At 39.0% G+C, this 25,596-nt stretch overlaps 1 protein-coding gene across 1 annotated transcript in view; it reads right to left on the bottom strand.

Annotated features, from left to right (window-relative positions):
• LOC132835556 (uncharacterized) overlaps positions 1-25,596 on the bottom strand; it is a 207,312-nt gene that overhangs the window by 145,863 nt on the left and 35,853 nt on the right. The window contains exons 3-6 of the mRNA XM_060854836.1: positions 19,317-19,469; positions 17,393-17,532; positions 11,439-11,575; positions 9,513-9,673 (exon numbers count right to left, since the gene is read on the bottom strand). Of these exons, the coding sequence (XP_060710819.1) occupies positions 9,513-9,673; positions 11,439-11,575; positions 17,393-17,532; positions 19,317-19,469 (591 nt within the window). The remainder of the gene's footprint in view (positions 1-9,512; positions 9,674-11,438; positions 11,576-17,392; positions 17,533-19,316; positions 19,470-25,596) is intronic.

The following is a 25,596-nucleotide window of genomic DNA, read 5'->3' as shown; positions in this document are numbered from 1 at the left end:
TCCTGTGGATTTATCCACCTTTATGTGTTTCAAGACATCCAGCACTTCCTCCTCTGTAATATGGACAATTTTCAAGATGTCACCATCTATTTCCCTACATTCTATATCACCCATGTCCTTTTCCACAGTAAACACTGATGCTAAATACACGTTAGTATCTCCCCCATCTCCTGCGTCTCCACAAAAAGGCCGCCTTACTGATCTCTGAGGGATCCTATTCTCTCCGTAGTTTCTGTTTGTCCTTAATTTATTTGTAAAAACCCTTCAGGTTCTCCTGCTGACTATTAGGGATTCTATAATACAATCCCAATAAGGTGACCATCCCTTTCGTATTTCTCAGTTCCATCCAAATAACCTCCCTGGATGTATTTCTAGAAATATCCTCCCTCAGTACAGCTGTAATGCTATCCCTTATCAAAAATGCCACTCCCCCTCCTCTCCTGCCTCCCTTTCTACCCTTCCGGTAGCCTTTGCATCCTGGACATTAAGCTGCCAGTCCTGTCCATCCCTGAGCCACGTTTCTGTATTTGCCAAGGTATCCCAGCCCCATGTTCCTAACCATGCCCCGAGTTCATCTGCCTTTCCTGTTGGACCGCTTGTATTTAGGTAAATGTAGTTTAATTTATCAGTCCTGCCTTGTTCTCTGCTTTGTCCCTGCCTGCCCTGACTGTTTGACTCGCTTCTTTTCTCAACTGTACCAGTCTCAGATTGATCTCTTTCCTCATTATCCACCCTGGTTCTTACCCCTCTACCCCCCCCCCCCCCCCCCGCCCCCAATCCACCTTACTAAATTTAAATCCTCCCAAGCAACTCTAGCAAATCTCCCTGTCAGTATATTAGTCCCCTTCCAATTTAGGCGCAAACCGTCCTTCGATTCCAGAAGAGATTCCAATGATCCAAAAATGTGAATCCTTCTCCCATACACCAGCTCCTCAGCCATGCATTCATCGGCTCTATCCTCCTATTCCTGCCCTTATTAGCTTATAGCACTGGGAGTATTCTAGATATTACTACTCTCAAGGACCTCCTTTTTAAATTCCTGCAACTCTATATTCTCCCTTCAGAATCTCATCCTTTTCCTTTCCTATGTTGTTGCTACCAATGTGTACATTGACCTCCTGCTGGTCCCTCTCCTCTTTGAGAACATTCTGCACCCTCTCTGAAATATGTTTGATCCAGGCACCAGGGAAGCAACACACCATTCTGATTTTTTGCTGTTGGCCACAGAAATGTCTGTCTGTGCCCCTGAGTAGAGAGTCCCCTGTCACAAATTGATCGCTTGGAACCCGACATACCCCTCATTACATTACAGCCTGTCTTGATACCAGAAACTTGACTGTTTGTGCTACATTCCCCTGAAAGTCCATCACCCCCTACATTTTCCAAAACAGCATACTTGTTTCAAATAGGAATAGCCACAGAAGACTCCTGTACTACCTACCTAACTCTCTTGCCTTTCCTGGAGTTAATCCATCTACCTGACTCTATCTGCAGCTTTTCTCCCTTCCGATAACTGACAACCCTCACCTCCCCCCTCAGTTCTTGTAAACACCTCACTGCGTCTAACTGTCACTCCAACTGATCCACTTGATCTGACAGGATTCGCAACCAACAACATTTATTGCAGATATAATCCTCAGTAACCCGTAAACTCTCTCGAAACTCCCACATCTGATAAGAAGAGTATATCACTCTACTAAAGGCCATTTTGCTCCTTCCAATCTACAGACCCAGAAAATAGCACTATCTTATTGTTCTACAAAACACTGCTCTAAGCTAACTTAATACTAATGGCTTAGATTTTTAAAATTTAATCAAGAGACAGATCCCAACAAAAACATATAATCAAGAAATAACCCCCTCTACTCACTATTGTAGATTTACAGCAAGGTTATACTTTAAAACTATTCACTTTTCTGTTTCTGTGCCATGACCTCTCCCAAACAGGTTCCTCCAAGATCAGTTGTGAATTTCGCTGTTTGTTAAGTTTTCCTAGGCACTTCAATGTGTCACACTTCCCTGTTTGATTTTTGTGACATTTGAACTTACATAAGCTGCCAAATTCTGATTTAATGAGTTCATTCAGAAATATTTATAGAGTGACTGATTTGGCCTTGAGAGGTACAGACTTCCACATCCTTAGCCCAATGCAAAAACAAATTGGAGAGAGCAAACCATAGAGGCCATTTTCCCTAATTTGTACATTTATGTATCTAAACAGTGTCACCTCCATTTACTCACGTGATCATAATATTCAAGTTACAAAGGTTTTAAATGGTCTACTGAATTTTGAACATATGTCGGCCTCCATCCTCCAATCTCCAACAAACAGCTTATCCAAAAGTCTAATCAAGACACATTCACTCATCGTGCCTATCCTTGTTGATGTACACTGATTGGCCTGAATTGCCTCAGTTTAAAATCAAAATGCTAAAAACTTTTTTCTCCCAAGGGTAGAGGACTTCTGCAATTCTCTACCCCAGAGAGTTGTGGAAGCTAGACAAGTGAAGGTATTCAAAAAGCAGAGGTATATAAATGGATATTTTAAATATTGGGGTTTATGAGGAGGTGGCATGAAAGAGTAGTTGAGGCCTGGGACAGATTAGCCATGATGTCACTGAATACTGAGGCACGTTTAACAGAAAAAATGGCATACTTCTACTCCTAATGTTATGTTCAGGACTGAATTATATACAGGAGAAACCTAACAAACCTACCAAGCAACAACAGCCTTGTTGTAAATTTATTTGGGTAATGTACACAGTTCAGCACAGTTGGTCACTGAAGTAGCCTGGTTAAAGTCTAAAGTTAACATGCACTGTGGAAAAAGTAAAGTTCTCAATTTTAAGAAACAAAAGACAAACACGAGATATAGCCAAATCTTCAAGCTCAAATTAAAAATGTCAGCCTAACTCATATGTTTTACTAATTTGGCTAGATTAGAAAAATTTTAAATGGTTCAATTTTTTTTACTAATACACTTCTATCTTGAAATGAAACCAAAGTTGCTGGAAATACTCAGCAAGTCGGGCAGCATCAGTGCAGACAGATACAGAGTTAATGTTTCAAGGAAGAAACACATCTTTCAAAAAAAAAGCAGAAAGGTGTGCTATTAAACCAACTGAAAACAATTAAAATTGGAAGAGATTTAAGAGATCAGGTTTAACAAAGTCTGAAAACCGAAGCATTCAATAAATGGCATGTGCACATAGTCATAATTTGTGGATTTGCGCTATTCCAATTTTTATATTCATACACAAACATTAGTAGCCAATTAAGAAGAAGAATGGACTTTGGGCTTTCAGATTTGATAGATCACAAATTAGTTAATTGATCAATTATTCTGGAGTGAGATCAAGATACCTTGGCCCCATCATCTTGCTGTTCGTGCTGAGGACAAAAGTGACAGATTGCAAGTATGTGAGTATATCCAGCAGAGACTAAGTGTGTTGGATCTGACTGTCCATGGCAGCCACTAACCAGTCCATGGAGGCAGGCAGAACATAACAGATAGTGCTGATGGAGTCCTCCAACCTGCTTGTCAGATTTTCTACTGCCTCCAACAAAACTGCCAGCTACTCTCAACTCTGCTTGTGCATTTATATGAATTTGTTAACTGTCAATACCACGGGGTCATCTCCAGCCTGGGGCCGAACAGCTGCTGCTCTCTGCCAATATTGAGACTGGCAGTGACACTGGCTTTTTCTTCTCAATTAGCGGCAGTGATCTGCTCACCAGCATTTGTTTCCAACTCTATTCCAGTTCGAATATCCACTGAGGTGGCAGTTTTTAAACTAGTGGAGGGTGCACGAGACAGCCTGGTCAATGAGAATTCTGGTCTCTGAGGATTCTGTGGGTTCCCCTTCAGAGGCCAGGGAGGATGTGTCTTGTGGAGCTACCTCTTGAAGGCAAAGAATGTGCAGGTTCCACCAGTACCTGCTGGAGATTAACGAGAATGCATCACAAAGAAAGGGGTATAAGTTTAGTCATATTAAGATTACATTCATATTGGCAGTAATGGGATAGCACGCCAGCAATGGACAATTCTTACTTAGTTGAGTGAATAGGGAGATTTTGGCATTACCAAAGGTCACCTGAGGTCAGAGTCCTCAGCGGCTAGGGCAAGAATGCTCTCCTCAAAAGGGATAAGATGATGAATATCAGGTGCACAACCTTGGATCTTTCTGCCTTATTCTAGGCTGTTTTCTAGAGAATGAGACAAAGGGAGGGTTTGAGTCAGATTAAAGTAGCTATTAGTCTTGGTGCAGATGTGGGAAGGGTGTTGAAATGTCCCAAGTGAGTGAGTGTGGCAGCGCTGAGGTCTTGCACAGTTAGTAGTGTGGGAGTGGCGATGAAGATGTTGTTATGTGCAATAGTGACCGTGAGTTTTGGTGGAAGGTTGGTGTAATAACAAAGGTTGAGTGAGTGCAAGGTAGCACTTACCTTGTGGAGAGCAGGTGGTCAACGATGTCCTTGTGGCATTTTATTGGGTATTCCTTCAGACAACAAACACAGCACAGATCACAGTGACTAAGGTCTGGAAGTATGGCCGCCACCAAGGATTTCCAGGTCACTAAGAGCAAATTCGGAATGCCAACCAGCCTCTGTCCATCATCTCTGGAGCAATTCTTCAGATGAAGAAAATGTGTGCTGGGCAGTTCTTGACCAGGTTCACAATTGCATTTTAAACACGATGCCACTACTGAGAATCCCAGAACAAGCCAGCAGTGATGAGTATTTCCGACTGGCAACAAGGAAGATAAGACAAGCAAAGTGCCATCAAGGCTTGATGTGTAGCTAATGAGACAAGTTTCATAGAATAGTCTGAGAAATCTTCCTAGGATTCATGGAGAGAAACCCTCTATAAAACTCACAAAAATCACCATTTTGCCTATTTCTGGTAAAATTCAGCCTATTGTTTCCAACACTGATACTTTGTAATGGAGTGTTCAGATGCAAAGTCATTTTACTGTACTTTTAAGTAAAATGGTATACAATTTTTTATGATATTGACATTTTAAAGGTATTCATATCCTTCAATATTTTGTAATATTTTAATTAGATCTTTTGTAGGAGTCAAAGAGAAATTAACATTGATTTAGTTACAAGCAGTACAGTAATCAATTCATCTAATATATTATTCTACTTAATTGTAATCAATGTAGATCTCAGTATCTTAATAGCATGCAAGTCTGCTTAGCTTCGCTTGACAAAGATATGTACCATGTGCTCACGAACATGGTAAAGACAATATCCTAACTTTTTAAGAGTGATAGTCTCAAGGCCAATGGGCCCCATTTAGCTTACTTTCATATAAGGTCCAGACTACCCAGGTTGAGTAAACCATCCCAGCTTGTTAGCCATTAAGAAATCATAACCACTGCAGTGCCCTTGTAGTGGTGTTATTTTAACTTGTTTTACAAGTGAAGTAATTGACTAAATGTAACTTCAGTATTATTAGAGTTAATGTTGTGATGTTTGTCAATTGCATAGTCTTTTAGACATTTATCACTCAAATCTATGTATTGAAGAATACTTCATTACTTACATACTCTGTATAACAACTTGTTCAGATTCATACCTTGTGATCTTCTGTATTTATTTAATATTATTTTGAGATTATGAGCAACTTCTGGTACTATTTTTTAAAGTCAAAAGATAAGATTTTAAAACTCTTTCCAAGTATTCAAACACTACACAGGAAAAAAATTGCAACAAATGGCATAAAAAGGAGCAAATGATCAGTGATAGCTAAGTATCTGATATAATGGGAACGTCACCAAATAAGCAAGATTGAGACAGGAGTTCAAAAGTATCAAGCATACTGTCCTGACTGCATGTGTCTTCTTTTCTCAAAAAGGAGTAAAGGATATTTCAAACTATCAATAAGTCATAAGGCAACACCGTGAAGTGTATGTGTCCATGGATAACACACAAATTAAGGAACCAGTCAGGAGATGGTAGGAGGTGATATTAGTCAATGTCCATCACCCTTACAAGCCAATTAGAGATTGCTAATATATCCCTTAAACCTCACCTAACTCTGACCAATACAATGTAACTGATTATTCTGTGAATTGTGACTTGGAAAGAGTTATTAAGCAGCAGGTTTGAGTGATCAGAGTACACATCAAGTTTGAAACATAAGATTTTCAAGATGTGAAGAAAGAGCAAAGGCGGAGTGTCCCCCTAAATTGAACGAGAAAGCATAAAATCTGTGAAGTTGCTGCTCTGCTTCAAAAGGTATTATTTATAACGAAAGTGAAGTTTCCTGAGTTATTGTGCTCGACTGTCTTGTTGGTTAAAGTCTTAAATGAACAAAATAATATTAGTATTTGGATTTAAATCCAAACATGCTCAGTAAAATAGGTCATCACCACTACTAATTATTGAATAGTAATATGCACTCAAGGCTACTTATTTACAATTAATATTGATATCAGGTGATAAATAAGCCTTTTAAATCAAAAGTCTGATCTTCTATGTCAGGGCTTTTATTTTCAAAACTTCACTTCATTCTTTGTGGTGTCACTAAATAATGAGTGTTGCTTTTTTTCTGACTAAAAAGATCATTTGATGTGTCCTTAACAGGTGTGTTCTGTCTTGCCTCTCTTGCAGAGGGGTGATGTCATAGTGGTAATGAAATGTTTCTTTCTGACAGGCAGTTGGTAAGCAGCTTGAGTTCTCCCTGGCCTTTTCATTTATAAGACAAATTAATCATGAGGAGGTGAGAATTTTGGTATTGCTTTTGGTTAGTTTGTAGGCTTTTGGATGCTGTAGCTGAAAGCTTTAGTTGTCTGCTGCTAGAGTGAAGCCCTAGAGGGGCTTCTGCTTAAAAATCAAAAGGGCAGATTATTTCTTCTGTGACCAGTGGAGTGCCTGGGTTCGCTACTTCTCATTATTTATATAAACGATTTGGACATGAGCATAAGAAGTATAGTTAGTAAGTTTGTAGATGACACCAAAATTGGTGTAGTGGACATTGAAAAAGGTTACAACTGGATCTTGATCAGATAAACCGATGGGCCAGAAATGGTAGATGGCGTTTAATTTAGATATACACGCTGCATTTTGGGAAAGTAAATTAGTGTAGGACATACACACTTTAATGGTATGATTCTAGGTAGTCTTACTGAACAAAGAGACCCTGGAGTGCAGGTTCATAGCTCCTTGAGAGCAGAGTTGCAGGTAGATAGGATGGTGAAGAAGGCATTTGGTATGCTTTCCTCTTATTGGTCAGAGCATTCACTACAGGAGTTGGAAGGTCATGTTGCAGTTGTACAGGACATTGGTTGGGCCACTTTTAGAATATTGTGTGCAACTCTGATCTCCTTCCTATCAGAACGATGTTGTGAAACTTGAAAGGGCTCGGAAAGATTTACAAGGATGTTGCCAGGGTTGGAGGATTTGAGCTATAGGGAGATGTTGAATAAGCTAGGGCTGTTTTCCCTGGAGTGTTGGAGGCTGAGGGGTGGCCTTATTGAGGTCTATAAAATCATAAGGCATGGTAACTATACAAAGTCTTTTCCCTGGGGTGGGGGAGCCCAGAACAAGAGGATGTAAACGTAGGCTGAGAGGGGGGGAAAAAATAAGAGACCTAAGGGGCAACCTTTTCAGAGTGGTGCGTGTGTGGAATGGGCTGTCAGAGGACATGGTGGAGGCTAGTACAATTGCAACATTTAAAAGGCCTCCGGATGGGTATACGAATAGGAAAGGTTTGGAGGGATATGCACCAGGTGCTGGCAGGTGGGATTAGATTGGGTTGGGATATCTGGTTGGCATGGACGAGTTGGACTGAAGGCTCTGTTTCTGTGCTGTACATCTCTATAACTATGATTATTACTATGAACTGGAGAGAGACCACATGTGAGAATAGTAACTTTTGCAAAAGTATGTTTATGGGATGCTGCTTATATTGGAACAGTTGATAATTAGTAGTTAAATAATACATTTAATATTTCAATGAAGTTATGCAAATTCTTATTCTATTTTAACTGATGTAAGGATAAGTGTTTTTGATCAATGTGGTGGATCAATCAAATTGTAATTGGAACACAGCACCTTACACTTTAACTTTTTCTTTTTTTTTAAGAAGAACAGTCTAGGCTATCTCTTTGCGGCATCTGGTTGGGTCTACAACTATAAAATTAACTTTCAGCAACCATGTCACAGATTTGCAGACAGTTACCTGTGGTCTGAGTTATGCCCTGTGCCTAAGAGGCAAATGCTAAATGTATACTTCTAAATGAAATATAGAACCAAGTCAACAGTCACACAGCCTCCATAAGCAAAACTCTGCAGATGTTGGAAACTTTTTTTTCCTCTAAAAATTAAAGCAGAAAATGCCAGAAATACTCAGCAAGTCAGATTGCATCTGCAGACAGAGGAAGTTTTATAATTAACAATCATGCCTTTTGATCAGAACTAGTACAACTTCAGAATGGAATTGGTTTTGAACAAGGAGGGTTATGAGGCCAGAAACAAAACAAAAGATGAGCTGAGAGAAGGTGTGCTCCTGAAACAAGTGGATTTAAAAAAAAACTGAAATGAGATGCACTTTCTCTAATGTCCTGATCAACTATACCACCACCCCATTACCATTTCCTCATCCCATTGCATATTTTCAAGCAATTGAAGGAGATATAATGCCTGCTCCTTTACCTCTCCTCCTCACTATCCAGAGCTCAAAACATCTTTCACGGTGAAGCAGCAATTATATCGGTATTTCTTTTCATCCAGGCTACTGTGCTCATACTCCAATGTGGTCTTGAGATTGACAAGACAAATGCAAATTGGGTGGCTACTTCGCAAATGTTTTCCTCTATTTCCAAGCATAATCCTGTGCTTCTACTGGCTTTTTTGATTTGTTTTAAGTGCTCCAATTGACTATCTTGTGGTCAGCCTACTATCCCATTCCAGTGAAACCTGATTAAATCTTAAGAAACATCACCACCTCTTTTCATGAGTCACTTCACAACCTACTGAGCTCAACACCGTTCAATAACTTCAGGCCACACTATCTGTATTCTTTATTGCCTTTTTCTTTCCTTGTTTTGGTTTTTCTCTTACCTTAGTTTTGTCCCTTGAGCGGATATGCTGCTGATGTTTTAAACTTTTAATATTTTAAAGTGCTCAAGAAACTCAGCAGGTCCTTCAACATCTATGGAGAGAGAAAACCAATTAATGTTTTGAATTTTAATGAGACACTCAATCCATTCTGAAGAAGAGGAATATTGGACTTGAAATGTGAATAGTTTCTGTTTCCACAGAAAATCTGGACTGAAAGGAGCACCAATCGTAAAACCATGACCATACAGTACTTAAGCCAACATTCTTGAAAGAATTTGTTGAGAAATTAATCAAGCTGAAAAATTTAAAGTTGACCACACTTGCTAAAAGCTAACATTTTGTCACAAACATTCAAAAATCGTACAGAATGGTCACTGAACAATTTTTTTTCTTAAATAAAATAAAAGAACCTTTTGGATGTGAATTTAAAGCAAATCACTTACCTGCAATGAGTGCTAATGTTGTCAGGTGTTCATTTTGCACCAGTTGGGCAAAAACAACTTCACCTCTAAAATCAGCAATCCCTTGAAATCGCAGAGTCAGCTGTTTTCCCTGCAGGATTTCCTGCACTGTCTCCTTGCATTCTTCAACAGCATTTACTGCTCTGACAGAAACAAATTATACTGCTTAGTGAACAAACAGCTTCAACTACAATCACTCTGTTCCAATCATGCAAAAGCTTTAACAATAGTGAAGTGCCAATTGTAAAAGATTTAAGAAAATGTCAGACAGCAATTTTAAATATATGGGTGTCATTTGCATCTTTGCAAAATGTACTGGAAATAATATTGATCATAACAGTGTAGTTTGAAATAGAACAATTTATAAGTTTAAGTACAACATTTTAGCAATGAGAAAGGGTAAACAACTGTTTCTCTTTGATCTACAAAGTGGAATATCAATGCCTTGTTTTAATTTGTATTAATGTCCAATAACATGCTGGTTATAAGTTGCTAATAGAGGGATGCTGCAGGATTGGGGGCCAGAGCAGGAAGTAAAGATTGGAAAGTCTAAAGTCTGTGACAGAAAGCAAATAACTAGGACCTGGAGTTTCCATTTGAAAATGTATCTGTCTTGCTCACTTTGCCAGTCAAGTTCTGTCAAAATATCCTCCAATCCAATATTTTTAACATGACTGAAAATAGCAATCGTTGTACAAAGAAAATGTCAAAGCCAGGTCATCTATTCATTTAATGTATGACTATTTAAATTTCAACTCAGCTGGTATTCTTATATCAGGCATAGCTGTTACAAAGCTGTATTTATGAAACTTACTAAAAGAAACAAAATATTGTAGTTGTTTGAGGATGAGATTTTTTTAAAAACCCATTATTCTCATGCTATAACTGAGAACTTGTTTTTAATGTGAATGGTGTAAAACAGATCACTACCTATATGCTGTGTTGAGCAGCAAAGACTACCAGTGATTAACCAGGGTTTCATACAAATCTACAGTTAACTAAATTGCACTTTCCACTTTACCCTTCTGGATCTATTCCATTTCACAAAGCAACCCCCAAGTGAGAAGAACCAAGCTCTGAATGAGCACTGTCTGCATCAATCAATTCTGGATCTACTGGGTTTACCCCTAAAAAGGGACAAGCATTTCTAACATTAACAAACTGATCCTCTGATTTCAACTAGAGAATACACTCCAATTTGGAAGCTTGAAGGATGAGATTGTTCACAATTGAGGAAACCTAGAGATATAGTTTTGTCATAACTGCATAACTTCTCATACCTGAAATTGATCAACTTTTTCCTGTCATGTAGTTGCTTTATGTTCAGATTATGCATGTTATGGGTAGTAATGCAGAAGGGGTTCAAGCTTGAAGTTTATTTATAGATATCTTTCCCACACAAAATTAGTATATTCTCTTAAACATTTCTAACAGTTAACTGAAACATAGTGGGAAACTGGAAACTATGAACATTTCTGGATCAAGAGGAGAGATTAATGGATCAAATAGAAAGCAAAAACCACAAAATGAAATGGTAATTAAACCAGCAAGAGGATAATAGCAGCAAGTTGGTCAGGTAACAACTTTTGGTTAAGCTACATTCTGTTTATGCTCTCCGATCACTCATTTGCAGATGGAGTAAATGATTTTACTGTAGTCTTTCCTTTATATTTTGGAATACTCTGACAAGCAATTAGTCTGAGAATTGTATACAAATGGATGAAGTGGGAAAATAAATAGTTTAAAAAAAACCAGCATTGAATAGCTATTTTGTGATGACTCAATGTCATCACTGAACAGGAAGCAGCCAGTTGGTCAATCAATTCAATTTACTTCTACAAATGCAGCACAACTGAATGTTAGCAGCAAGTTAAGCACTCCATTCTGAGAAGCTCTTAAGATACTCACTTGTTTACCTCTACCTCATTTGCGAGGTGCATCACAAGAAGGGTAACATGGAGACAGGCAACTGGTATCATGGCCTTCGACAGTCTTTCATCTGCTTGTACTACAAGGTGTTGCACAGCCTTGATGCCATCTGCAATCTTGCATAATCAGAATTTTAAAATGTAAATTAAAAGTTACCTACTAAGAAACTTTTGATTTATGATCCATTAGCAGTTAAATGCAATGATATGTAAATGAATGATTGATTGCAAAGCAATGACAACTAGGAGGAATCACAAACCAGAACAAGGAGGAAAAGCCTCTCCCAGCCATGTCATGGAACATCTTTGCTGCTTCAATAAGTGAAATAATTAACAATAGGGAACTTTCACAGAAGTTTTCGCCTGATACATCTCAACCTACTGAAATTAATTGTATGTTTACAAAAGCATGAGGTAGTTTTTCCCCAAACATCTTAGGTCATCAACTGCAATTTTCAGATGAACTTTAGGTTTTGACTTCCTTTTCTCTTTCCTGCCCTAATGTAGACAAAGTAAAGGGTTTGTAACTTTATTCCATAAAACTGATGCAGTATTCTGAAAGATAAGGGAGTGGGCATAGGGGTGAACAGTACATGTTTTCAGCCTTTTATAAAAACAAACGTAACATCTTGCAGAATACTCTTGAAATGAAAAGGCAAATATTATTTTGATTTGTACACAAACTAGCCTATAGAGGGAGCTGGCTAACAAACACTTATTGTATGCTCAGCTGGAGATTCTGCTTAACTATTATAAGCATCGACTAATGATCTTGTTTTGCAGTTGGAATGAATGTCATGAAACTTGTGACCAGTATTCATAGAATGTCCAAGCTCATCCATGATGGTACACAAAATAATATTTGATATGGACAAATGTTCAACAAATCAGGATAAATGAATCTATGTAGTCGCCAATTTAAAATATTACTTTTATCAGATAAGACAATTCAAAGGTTGGATTAAACTATGGGTTTTAAGAAGGTCAATGTTATCTGATCAAGACTTATAATTCAAGAAGCAGGCTCCTGTGGATTTAAAAAGCATGATTTTAATATTTCAAAACATTGCACAGATTAAGAACACCGTGGTAACAAGTTGGATGTGCGCCACCACTAGAAATAAAAAGCTCAATATAATAATCTTAAAATGTTACTATTGGTGTTAAAGAAGAATATCACCTCCAGCTACTAACAGAGTTAGCATAAAACTCCAAAATTAACACGTTCACTGAATTCAAATTAAATTTACCATGGTGGCAGTTGAACCTCCTAGGTTTTAAGTTGACCACTACATTACCGTACACAAGAAAACTTTAAGCTTTTATAAAGTATTCTTGTCATTTGATATAAGAAAATTTGAATTGGTTACAATAGTCTGAGATCAGAGCAGGGTCTTTTGTTTCTACTTGATCAACTTGGAAAGAGCAAAGAGTGCTTGATTTTTTAATTGATAAAAAATAAGTGAAAGGCAACTTTTAATTTTTCAGCTTCTTTCAAACTTACAATGGCTTTGAACAGTGAAGAAACTAACGTAGTAATTATTTGACTTTAATAAGCAAGTGTACAGACATAAAATATTCTTCAGAATATTTGAAAGGTTTAACTGAAGGGTGAAGGTCAGAAGAAAAAAAACGTAACCTGCAAATTAAACAATATTGCAGGGGAGAATTATATAACAATTGCAAGATCAAAGGAAGGATACCTCCCCTACTGAGTGGGAAATCTAAAACCACCGGTCACAATCTCAGAATAAGGGTAGACCACTTTTTGAAAATCTGTCCCTGAGGTCTCTCTCTCACTGAATATGTTCAAAACTGAGAGCAATAGACTTCAAAAAATTCAAAAGAACTGTGGGTGCTGGAAATCAGAAACAAAACAGAAATTGCTGGAAAAGTTGAGCAGGTCTAGCAGAATATGTGAAGAGAAATCAGAATTAACCTTTCAGGTCCAGGTCCTCCTTCTGAAGATGGGTCACTAGACCTGAAACATTAACTCTGATTTCTCTCCACAGATTCTGCCAGACCTGCTGAACTTTTCCAGCAATTTGTTTTATTTGGCAATAGACGCCTACCTATTCAAACAGCAAGGGACCCAAGGATCCAGCAGGAAAATGGTGAAATAGAAGATCTGTCATGATCACACTAAATGTTGGAGTAGATACAAACACCTTAATGATCTACTCTGTTCCTATTCCTTCATGCTCATCTCTAAACTGAAGAATGGTGCATTGCAGTGAAGAAAGGATGGAATCCCAGGATAGAAAATAATTGTTGACATAGTTTTTGGGGAAGCTGTGGCATTTAATTCACCTACACTTTTATTCTGTAGATTAAAAATCCATGAATTGTGAAGTAATAAAATAGTAAATGAAGTGTCTTTTTTTTAACAAATTGGAGACAGGTAGTATTTTGAAGTTTTTTTTTCATGGTTTAAAATGTCTCAACTGAACCTCAAGAAGCTTTATTACTGTTTCACGATGTGGGCTACGAATCCAAACCTTTTCACAAACTTTGGAGAAACATCTGAGTTTTCATGTGCCAAATATTTTTGGGATCAATCTTGTTTCAGTGATTGATTTAGTCGTTCTGCTTTTCAATCATATCAACTGGCACAAGTCCTCTAATTAATCTTGCTCTTTCTTAACTTAATCATCAATTTGTAACATTATTAACTCTATAATGCTTTCCTCCTTTTCACCATGTCCCAAACCACCTGCTCGCTACCTCTTCTAACTTGGCCAATTATCTGGTTACAGACAATTAATGTGCATTTTACCAGTACCACTTAGTCCCTACACAGCCCACATATAAACAATAGTGCTGAACTCCAGAGACCAAAAGGTGAAAGTGACAGATTGACTTAATGTTTAAGGCAATGATGGATATGGCATCAAGGGGCCCATGCAAAACTGCAATCAATCAGAGTTAAGAAAACTCTCTGCTGGTTGGAGACATAACTACTGCAGAGTTTGTGGTTGTTGGGGGTCAATAATCCTGAGACATCACTGTAAAGTCCCTTGGTGTGTGGACTAGACCCAACCATCTTCAGTTGCTTCATTAATAATGTTTCTTCATGATAATGTCAGAGATGGAAATGTTAGTTGATGGTTGCAAAATGTTCAACACTTTTTGTGACTCCTCAGATAAGAGAAGCAGCTTACATTCGGATTGGAAAGTGCTGTACAAGATACAGGCTTGAGCTGAAAAGTGACCAGCATTATTTGTGCCACCTCCAACATATTAGCATCTAACATCCCACTTTGACATTCAATGGCATTACTGCCACCATGAACATCCTACAGGTTATCTTTGATCAGGAACTGAAGAAAGGTAGCCGTAGAAGGAATGTGGCTACAAGAGCAAGTCAGAGGGTCAGAATTCTAAACAATCTAAATCACCACCTATCTCCGCAATGCTCCTCTACCATCTACAAGGCAGATGTCAGCATTCAACACTTGGCTGGTTGAAGGCAGCTCCAACTTCAAGAAATTCAACACCATCTAGCACTAAGCAGCCTGCTTGACTAATCCCTTTAACCATCTTCAAAATGCACATATTTCTCCACTGAGACTCCGTAGCAGCTATACGCACCATCTGCAAGATGTACCACAACAACACACCCGGGCTCCTTTGCCAGCACCTTCTAAAATCATGATCTCTACCACCTGAAAGGACAAAGGGCAGCAGATGCAAGGAACACCTCCAACTACAAACTTCATTCCAATCTACACACTATCTTGACTTATCATTCCTTCACTGTTGCTGTCTTAAAGGACTGAAACTCCTTTCCTAACAGCATTGAGTAGCTACCTACCATGAACTACAGCAGTTCAAGAAGGCAGTTCACTGCCACCTTTGAGGGCAATTATGGATGGGTCAGCCAGTGACACCCACATTCTATGCATGATTAACCAAACTGCAGAGGACTATGGGCAGAAACCTGTGTCCTATAACTTAAAAAAAATCACACATTCCAATTTCACGTTTGTGATTTTTTTTTAAGAAGATTTGTAGCTCAGGTTGAGGTTAAGATTGTAAGTTTGCTCGCTCAACTGGTAGGTTTGTTCTCCAACATTTTGTCGCCATGCTAGGTAACATCATCAGTGAGCCTCTGTTGAAACGCTGCACCGGAGGCACACTGTTGTTACATAGCCTGGTGATGAAACATTGAAAACAAACCTACCAGCTCAGCGAGCAAACTTACAAACAGTTTCATGTTTGTTCTCCTCTGCAGGTCATTTCTTCTTTCTGGGAAGTTGTAAACTATCTAAGTCATGAACAATAGCTTAAATTTTTTTTAAAGTTCTGCTTTTCCAACAGACATGGCAGTAAAGAACTGCAAAATCTCACTATTTTTGACAGTGCAAAAAGGAGGTCACTTGGCCTGATGTATCTTTTGGTCCCAACAAGAGCAAATGTAGCTTAGATTTGATAGTACAGAAGGAAAATAGAGAAATAAAATTAAGAGCAATTTATATGCTTAGGGTCTCAACAAACTGAACCACCAGGTAGTTGTCACTGTACCAGAATTTGCTGGGAAAATGATAACAAATTAAACATGCCTTTTCATGTGTAAAAAGAGCAGGAACTTAGAGAAATATGTGCTGTGTTGAGAGTCATAACAACTCCTAGGTGATTTACAATGTTTTGTTGTTAGTTTCAAGGACACTCTCTCCCAAATTTCAAGCATTTACTAGATTTGTACTTAAATACAAACTCATCTTGTTGCAAAATGTTACAGCTGGCATTTATAATGCAAGCACACTTTTCAAGGTGGAGCCACACTTTTGATAAAACCACTTAACCTCAGAAGCCCAGAAAAGCAACATGTAAAGCAGTAAATTCAGTCCTGCAGAAAGCAAATTGATCCTATGTTTTCTTCACTTTGCCTTCATATCCTTTTCTTCCATCTTAATCTAAATTTTCTTTTCTTATTTTTACTTCTAATTCATTTCATTTGTTTTACTATTACTCCCTTTTTTTTCCATCCACTAGAATGAAACTTATTCCAGTGACCAGACACTCAACTGTACTCATTCCATAATCACAGTGGTTACAAGAGCAAGTGAGAGGTTAGGAATACTGTGGTGAGCAACTCACCTCCTGACTCCTCAAAGTCTGTCACTATCTACAAGGCACAGGTCAGGAGTTTGATGGAATACTCCCTGCTTGCTTGGATAGGTGCAGCTCCAACAACAAACAAGGAATTTCACACCATCCAGGACAAAGCAGCCTGCTTAATTGACACCATATCCACAAGCATCCATTCCCTCCACCACTGACACTGGGAAGCAGCAGTATGCACTTTTTGCAAGATGCATCATAGAAATTCACCAAAGATCTTCAAATAACACGTTCCAATCTCACCAATCACTTCTATCTAGAAGGACAATGACAGCAGATTCATAGGAACACACAATCTGCAAGTTCCTCTCCAAGCTGCTCCCCATTCTGGATGGGCAGTTAAGCACTGACCAGCCAACGACGCCCACGCCCCATGAATAAATAAAAAGAATTAGGCAGAAGTGAGAACTGCAAACGCAGAGATGAGAATCAAGAGTGTGGCCCTGGAAAAGCAGAGCAGGTCAGGCTGCATCCGAGGAGCAGGAAAATCGACATTTTGGGCGGGAGCATCACTCATTCCTGATTCCAGCATTACAGTCCTCACTTTTGCCTGGTTGATTTTAACCTCACTGCAAAGCTATTCTTTGCCAACTCCATGCATTTGTGTGCTTTATAAAGTAGTACAATTTTAAGAGGTAAGACCTTGCTTACAAATAAACTCTATACAGGATGAGATAGGTAACACTCTACACTCCTTCTTGGTTCTAAAAAAAGAAATAGTTTTGACTGTTAAGTTAATGCTTTTGTAAACCTAAAGTCATTATCTTTTGTATTAAATTATTTTTATAATGTAAACAGCAAATTATTTACCTTTGGGTTTGTTATTGGGATAGATACAAAGTAATTTGGATGAACCTTTTTCTTCTTTTTTTGACCTGCATCATCTTCATTCTCACCACCTAAAGTCCGCTTTCTCTTTTTCTTGGAAGTCTTTTCAGGAAGTGTTGTGACTGAAAATAAAAGCACCAAAAAGTAGAAATCATGGAGTATTCGGAACTATTCTTTGTAGTGAGACCTAAACTTAGTACAGACAAAACTTCCTTGAGTGACTTCAAATCATATCACTGGATACCCTACCCTTTATCAATCTCAAAGATTTTCAAATTAACCAATCCAGAATTTAAGAATGTCTCACCAATTTGTACTTGCAAAAAAAAAGCCAAATTGAAGGGTCTGAAAACCTTGTCACAGAACATTGAAAATATATTTATTAACCATGACTTTTTATCATTTCAAAAAATGTTCATACAAAATAACTAACTTGTACTTTGCAGACTAATGTTCAAGTCCTAGTACTAACTTCTAAACTCTTTTGTCTGCAACTCATCCTTTAAAATCTTGTAAGGTGACTCAGCAGAAATGCAAACAAAATGATTTTTAACCAGCATTAAGTACTGTATCACTGCACTTAGAATTTCTCAGAATATGCAAATTGAATGTACATGTCTGTTACGGATTTCAGTCAGTTACTGTAACATAAGGATACAATCTCAGCTGACACTTCAGTGCAGTACCAGGGCAATGTGACTGTGTTGGGGATGCTGTTGGTCAAATGAAGTATTAATCAAAGACCTGTAGGCCCTCTCATAGATGTAAAAGAAAATCAAGGCGTAAATCAATAAAAACTTCTCCAGTATAAAGCCAACATTCATCCCTGAATCAGCTTCACTGAAACAGATTATTGAATCTTATTGTTGGTCTTCATCATTTACAATTTAGCTGCCACTTTGAACATTAGTGGAGCAGGTTAACTAGACGAACATGCAACCAAGGAGATCAGTTCTGTGACAGTGAGAATGTGAGGTTTCTTTCTTCATAAATGACAGATAGAAAGGCAATTCTCAGGCTGTTGTCATAATAAAGAACAATGTCAGTACAAAATGGGAGTTTGGCCTGTAAAGACGAGGAACTCATGTTGTTCATACCTACAGCCAGCAAAATCTTTCGCAAGTCCTGCAAATTCAACTAGATTATTGCACTCCTGCAAATTCAAATGACTGTCAAGCTTCCCCCTTAAGATGGAGTAGCCAATTATAAATAAGTAAGTGGAAAAAAACAGATGCACCTATTGCAATTGGAACTTGATAGATTATCTGGTATCAATCTGACCTGCAGATGCCTAGATAATGGCCTGGATTTTACTCTCAGGAGGACAAAAAATGTTAAGTGCCTTTCATTAAACTTGTTTCATGCTTAGAATTTTCTGGTATTTTCAGTAGCAATAAATGGTTATTGCCTGCCAGAAACAATGCTACACACCCTACATGGGAGCTGAGACATGTGAGAACACAGAGTCTCTTTGATCCATCAGACTTTGTTTTGAGTGATACAGAACCCAAGTTTAAAGTCTTGTACAGAAAGCAAGGGCAAAAGATGAAGAGGAAGAAAGCAAAAAAAAGAAAAAAAACTTTATATATACACATATATAAAACATTGTATTAAATATGAAGGAATATTACCCTACACTCTTGTAAAAGTTTATGGTCAGTGTCAGGAACATTCTTTGAGAGTAAATATGACTCAACCGACAACTAAAAATTCACTTACTTGGAGGTACAAGATCCAACATTTGCTGACATGGATAACCAGTGAATAAGTACTGCAACTTCACGTCCTCAAATGTGTTTCAATGCCAGGGATGATGATTTATCACCCAGGCTATTAACCGAAGCCACAATTAATGTACCAAAAACTGAAACTAACTATATCACCAACACAAATATACAAAACTTACAGCCATACTCTTCCCGAATTTCAGCTTTTGGAAATGGAAGTTCTGCCAGAAGACATTTGACTTCATTTTTAGCAGATTGATTTTTCTTCTGCTTTTTTGGTTTCAATCTCTTTTCTTTTGTTTCCTCTGTTTTTTCTGTACTTTCAGGAACATCTGTGTAAGAATTAAATTCATTAAATAACTTTGCAGGTAACAAGAATATTTCTATAAAATTAATCTGATTGAATAAGGAACTGGGTTAAAATAAGCAGCAGAGGTCATATAGAGTAAAACTAAGAAATTATAACAATGTGATTTATATATATACAGGTTTGGAGGTGGCAACCAGAACAGGATTTATTTTACATGTGGAAAACTACAAGAGAAGACACACCCGAAATTAGTAAACCAAATACAGCACTCGGTCCAATTTTTAAAGGTTGAGATTTTTTTTTAAATAAAGAGTTTTAAGCTACGTCTGTCTAATGTAAATTTCCAGATTTTCATCCCACGAAGTAACTATAATTTGTAAACAGTAGAAGTCTTACAATACAGACGGTTCTGATATAATGCGATAGTTCAGTTCTCACATTGTAAGAAAATTGCTCAAAAGCTGCAGTATTTAAACTAATGGGGCCGGAATCACATTATACCCAGTACAGGTGAGGGAAATTAGTGTTCTACAAATAACAGTCTAAATTTGTTATAGCACAGAAACAGAGCCTTCAGTAAATCTTTTCTGAACCCTTTGAAGTTTCACAACTTCCGATAAGAAGGAGACCAAAATTGCACACAGTATTCCAAAAGCAACCTAACCTATATCTTGTACAGCCACAACATGACCTCCCAACACTTTTGGCTCCTCTCAACCCTTATACTCAATGTTCTGACCAATAAAGGAAAGCATATTAAATGCCTTCTTTACTATTCTATCTACCTGCGACTCTACTTTCAAGGAATTACAAACCTGCAATCCAAGGTCTCTCTTTTTTTTTTCAGCAACACTCCCTATGATATCCCATTAAGTGTATAAGTCCTGCTCTGATTTATTTTTCCAAAATGCAGCACCTCACATTTATCCAAATTAAACTCCATCTGCCACTCCTCAGTCCATTGGGGGTCCATATGATCAAGATCCCATTGTGATCTGAGGTAACCTCCTTCACTGTCCACTGCATCTCCAATTTTGGTGTCAGGTGCAAACTTACTAACAATACCTTCTATTTATATAAATGACAAAACAGTGGATCCAGCACCGATCCTTGTGGCACATTACTGGTCACAGGCCTCCAGTCTGAAAAGCAAACTTTCACCACCACCCTCTGTCTTCTACCTTTGAGCCATTTCTGTTTCCAAATGTGATCTAACTTTGCTAACCAGCCTCCCATGAGGAATCTTGTCGAACGCCTTACTGTAAGTCCATATAGATCACATATACTGCTTTGCCCTCATAATCCTCGTTACTTCTTCAAAAAATTCAATGAAGTTTGTGAAACACAATCTCCCACGCACAAAGCCATGTTGACTATCCCTAATCAGTCCTTGCCTTTCCAAATACATGTACATCCCGTCTACCAGGATTCCCTCCAACAAATTGTCCACCAATGTCAGGCTCACTGGTCTTTAGTTCCCTTGTTTCTCCTTAATTTTCTTAAATAGCGGCACCATGTTAGCCCGACTCCAATCTTCTGACACCTCACCCGTGACTATCAATGATACAAAATATCTCAGCAAGGAGCCCAGCAATCACTTCCCTAGCTTCTCAGAATTCAAGGGTACACCTGATTAGGTCCTGAAGATCTATCCATCTTTATGCATTTCAAGACATCCAGCACTTCCTCCTTTGTAGTATGGATTTTTTTTACGATATCACCATCTATTTCCCCACATTCTATATCTTCTCATGTCCTTCTTCACAGTAGACACTGATGCAAAATACCTGTTTAGTATCTCCCCTATCTCCTGTCGCTCCACAGATAGGCTGCCTTGCTGATCTTTGAGGGGTCTTATTCTCTCCCTAGTTACCCTTTTGTCCTTAATGTATTTATAAAAAAAACCCTTTGAATTCTCCTTACCCCTATTTGCCAAAGCTATCTCATGTTCCCTTTTTGCCCTCCTGATTTCCCTCTTACGTATATTCCTACTCCCTTTATACTCTTCTATACTCGATCTCTCCTGTCTATGCTTGTCATATACTTCCTTCTTTTTTCTTAACCAGAACCTCAATTGCTGTGGTTATCCAGCCTTCCTTTTATCCTAAAAAGAATACTCTGTCTCTGGATTCTTGTTATCACCTTTTTGAAGGCTTCCCATTTTCAGCCATCCTTTTACCTGCAAACATTGTCCCCCACCCATCACCTTTTGAAAGTTCTGGCCTAATACCATCAAAATTAGCCTCTTCCAATTTAGAACTTCAACTTTTAGATCCAGTCTATCCTTTTCTCCATCACGATTTTAAAGCTAATAGAATTATGGTCTCTTACTTGGCTCTGCACCGCAAAATACTGCAGGGTCATAGTTACGGATTTGTCTCTTGCAATGCTCGTTCATATGTATAAAAATTAAAGAACTCTGTAGCAGAGCATTACTTACTACTCGTGGGTATCTTTAAAATCCATCAAGTACAAACAGCAGCATAAACAAAAATGCTACTTACCACGCATGAATTATGCACAAAATACTGTTTGCAAAGCCAAACTGTTGAACTCAACAATCTCAGTTACTATTTAGAGTTCTGGTGTTGAAATTGTAGTGGTTCTCAGAGTACAGCATTGTCTTCTACGCTACATAGTCAGTCACACCAATTTTGTTTGGGTTTGAGTCGTACAAAGATTTCACAGAGCTGCAGTGCGGCTGGTTTTCCCTACAATTCAGTAAGGTGTGTGCAGCTGGTTTTCCCTACAATTCAGTAAGGTGTAATAGTGTGCATGTAAAAAATGCATTGTAGGGGATCCAGGATGGCCGTGATCTAAGAAGATCGCACTGCAGAGCTCTGCATCACAGCACAAGCAAGACAAACCTTTAACCCCGCCCAACCCAGACCAGTGTGACATCTTGGGACTCCAGAAAGATTGCAGAGTCCAAAGAAACTTCTAAAAATTAACTTACCTGCATTTCCAGCCATCCAGAGATGCCGAAAAAGGTAGGAGGAGCATCCGAGGCCGGATCTGCAGTTCAGTCTGCAGGATCCTCAGAGTCGACTACTTTTCAGGCCCTGGTGAATGAGCTCACAAAATCTCACGAAATGCTGGAGAAACAGATTGAAGAGAAACTGGCTCCAATTTCTCTCATGCTGCAGAAGCATGAGCAGCAGCTGGGAGACCTGGAGAAGAAGACGGATGAGATGGAGCACAGGCTCACAGTGGTGGAAGCTGATGCCAGTTCATCCAAGGACAGACTCCAAGCCCTGGAGACGCAAGTCCGTAATTTGTGCGGTCAAGTAGATGCTCTCGAGAACAAGGGCAGGAGAAAGGAAGGGTAAAGAAAGTGAGTGGCCCGCGGAATTTGTTGAAGATTGGCTGCCAAAATTCCTTGACTTTGGAGGGTGGCATGAGAGGATTTTGTACACGACATTGGTTTTGCTCATGCTGGGTATCGAGTCCTTCATTCTGGTGACTTGTTGTCTGAGAGTGGCTGTTGGTTTGTGTGCTGTTATGAGTCCTAGTGGTCGCAGTAGTCTGGCTGTCACTTCAGAAATGTTCTTGATGTATGGTAGTGTGGCTAGTCCTTTGGGTTGTGGCATGTCCTCATTCTGTTGTCTTTCCCTTAGGCATCTGTTGATGAAATTGCGTGGGTATCCGTTTTTGGCAAATACATTGTATAGGTGTTCTTCTTCCTCTTTTTTGCAGTGTAGTGTACAAAATCCCATGCAAGGACTGCACAAAACACTACATAGGACAAACAGGAAGACAGCTAACAATCCGCATCCATGAACACCAACTAGCCACGAAACGACACGACCTGCTATCCTTAGTAGCCACACACGCAGATGACAAGCAACATGAATTTGACTGGGGCAACACTACTATTATAGGACAAGCCAAACAGAGAACAGCCAGGGAATTCCTAGAGGCATGGCACTCATCCACAGATTCAATCAATAAGCACATCGACTTGGACCCAATATACCGACCACTGCAGCGGACAGCTGGAACTGACAACCGGAAGCGGCAGATTCAAACAACTACAAATGCTGGAGGAAAGATCACAGAAGCGCTTCACAGGAGGCTCCCAAGCACTGAGGATGTCACCTAGACAGGGGACGAAACGTTTGCAACACAAATTCCCAGCTCAGCGAACAGAACCACAACAATGAGCACCCGAGCTACAAATCTTCTCACAAACTTTGAATGGTAGTTTGTTTTTTGGTTTTTGTTGTTTTTAATTTTCAATACATTTGTAGGTCTGTTAAATGTAGTGGTTTTAATGTTTGGTGGATCATGTGAACTAAGGCTCAACAGTTTGTGGTTCGGGTTCCTCTTCTCCGGAATTTAAATGTTATTGCAGAAGGTTATGGCTAATGAGTTGATTAAATGGTGTATCTGGAAAATCAAGGAAAGTCACTCACCAATGAAGAGGAAGAAGGTACTCTTGAGCCTTAGAAAGGAGCAGGTGGATATTGCTTTGTTACAGGAGACATACTTGGATAACAAGAAGCATCTGAAATTACATCAGAATGGCTGTTACTGAATTTATGTTTCATCGTTTAATGCCAGAAGTAGGGGAGTGACTATATTGGTTAGGAAGAATCTCGTATTTAAGTTGTTAGAGTGTTAAAGACACACGAGAGGTTTGTAATTCTTAAAGCCTTGATCAAAGGGGAAGAATATGGTTGTTTTAACTGTTTATTGCCCTCCAGCTCACCCCTTACATTTTTGGTAGACGCTTTTGCTAAACTGATAAGTCTCAAGTCCCGGCACATCATTATAGGGGAAGATTTTAAATGTCTTATGGATCCCACAGTAGACAGGTTGCCCAAAGGTCCCTCCATACCCTCTGTACAAACTAAACAGTTAGTGGGTCTGTGTGGGGAGTTAGGGTTGGTGAACGTCGGAGGCATCTCCACTCTACAGGTAGGGCTTTTACATTTTTTTTCATCAATCTGTACAGATGTTACACTCAATGATTTTTTTCTGACCCCTGTGGTAGCCCTGGATTTGGTGACATCTTGTATGATTGGTAATATTACCATCTCTGATCATGCACCAGTGTACGTTATGGTTAAGATTAAGGAATTACAGTGGGTTCGAAGTACTAGCAAATGGCTCCCTTTATCCTCAAGGGTAATAAATTGGTGGAATATTTCTCTAGGGAATTTCGGGCATTCCTAGACATCAACTTAGGCTCAGTTGGTAGCTCATCTGTCCTCTGGGAAACTGCCAAAGCCTATGCCAGGGGGTTAGTTATTTCATATTCCGCCAGTGGGAAATGTCAGAAGGGTAAGCAGCAAAGTCTCCTTGAAGCACGGTTGAAGGCAGCCGAGAAGGCCTACTTTGACAGACCCTCTTTGGTCAAACTACGGCACTGCAGTCTGCGTTAAATTCCGTGCTCACGCAGATGACAAAGAAGGAGCTGGCCTTTGCAAAGCAAAGGTTATATGAGCATGGTGACAAGCCAAGCAAATACTTAGTGTATCCCGCCAGAAAAAGGAGTGCTCCACAAGCCATTATGGCGATTAGGGAAGGGTCTGGGAACCTAATATGTGATTCTAAAAAGATTAATGTGGCGTTCCAGAAATTTTACTCTAAGTTATACCAATCCGAGAATTGTGAGAAGGGCCAGGCCAAAAACGGAATCTAAGGATTTGGAGCTCCCGGGTGTGACTCCCGAACAGCAGTCCTTTCTAAATGCCCCATTATCACAGCAAGAAGTACATGAAGCTGTGATGGAGCTTCAGAATGAAAAGCTTCCGGTCCTGACGGACTTCCCAGTGAATTCTATAAGGAATTTATAAGTAGAGTGTCAGGCCCAATGTCAATATGTTTAATGATTCGTACCGTCATGATTGTCTCCCATCATCTGAGAGAGGCCAATATTTCACTTATCCTTAAAAAAAGGGAAGGACCCGGAAGACTGCTTCGTACAGGCCCATTTCTTAAATATGGACTTTAAAATCCTCTCTAAGACTCTCGTGTTAAGGCTGGAGACTGTTACCTTTTATTATTAAAGAGGAACAGACGGGCTTCATAAAGGGTTGCAGATTCTCCAATAATGTTAGGAGGCTGCTTAACATAACTCAAGTGTGTCAACAGCAGTCAATACAGGGATTGGTGATTTCTCTCGATGCAGAGAAGGCATTTGA

Source organism: Hemiscyllium ocellatum, chromosome 3 (genome assembly GCF_020745735.1).
Source record: "Hemiscyllium ocellatum isolate sHemOce1 chromosome 3, sHemOce1.pat.X.cur, whole genome shotgun sequence".
In the NCBI taxonomy this organism is placed as follows: Eukaryota; Metazoa; Chordata; class Chondrichthyes; order Orectolobiformes; family Hemiscylliidae; genus Hemiscyllium; species Hemiscyllium ocellatum.
This window is presented reverse-complemented; position numbering and strand designations above follow the sequence as displayed.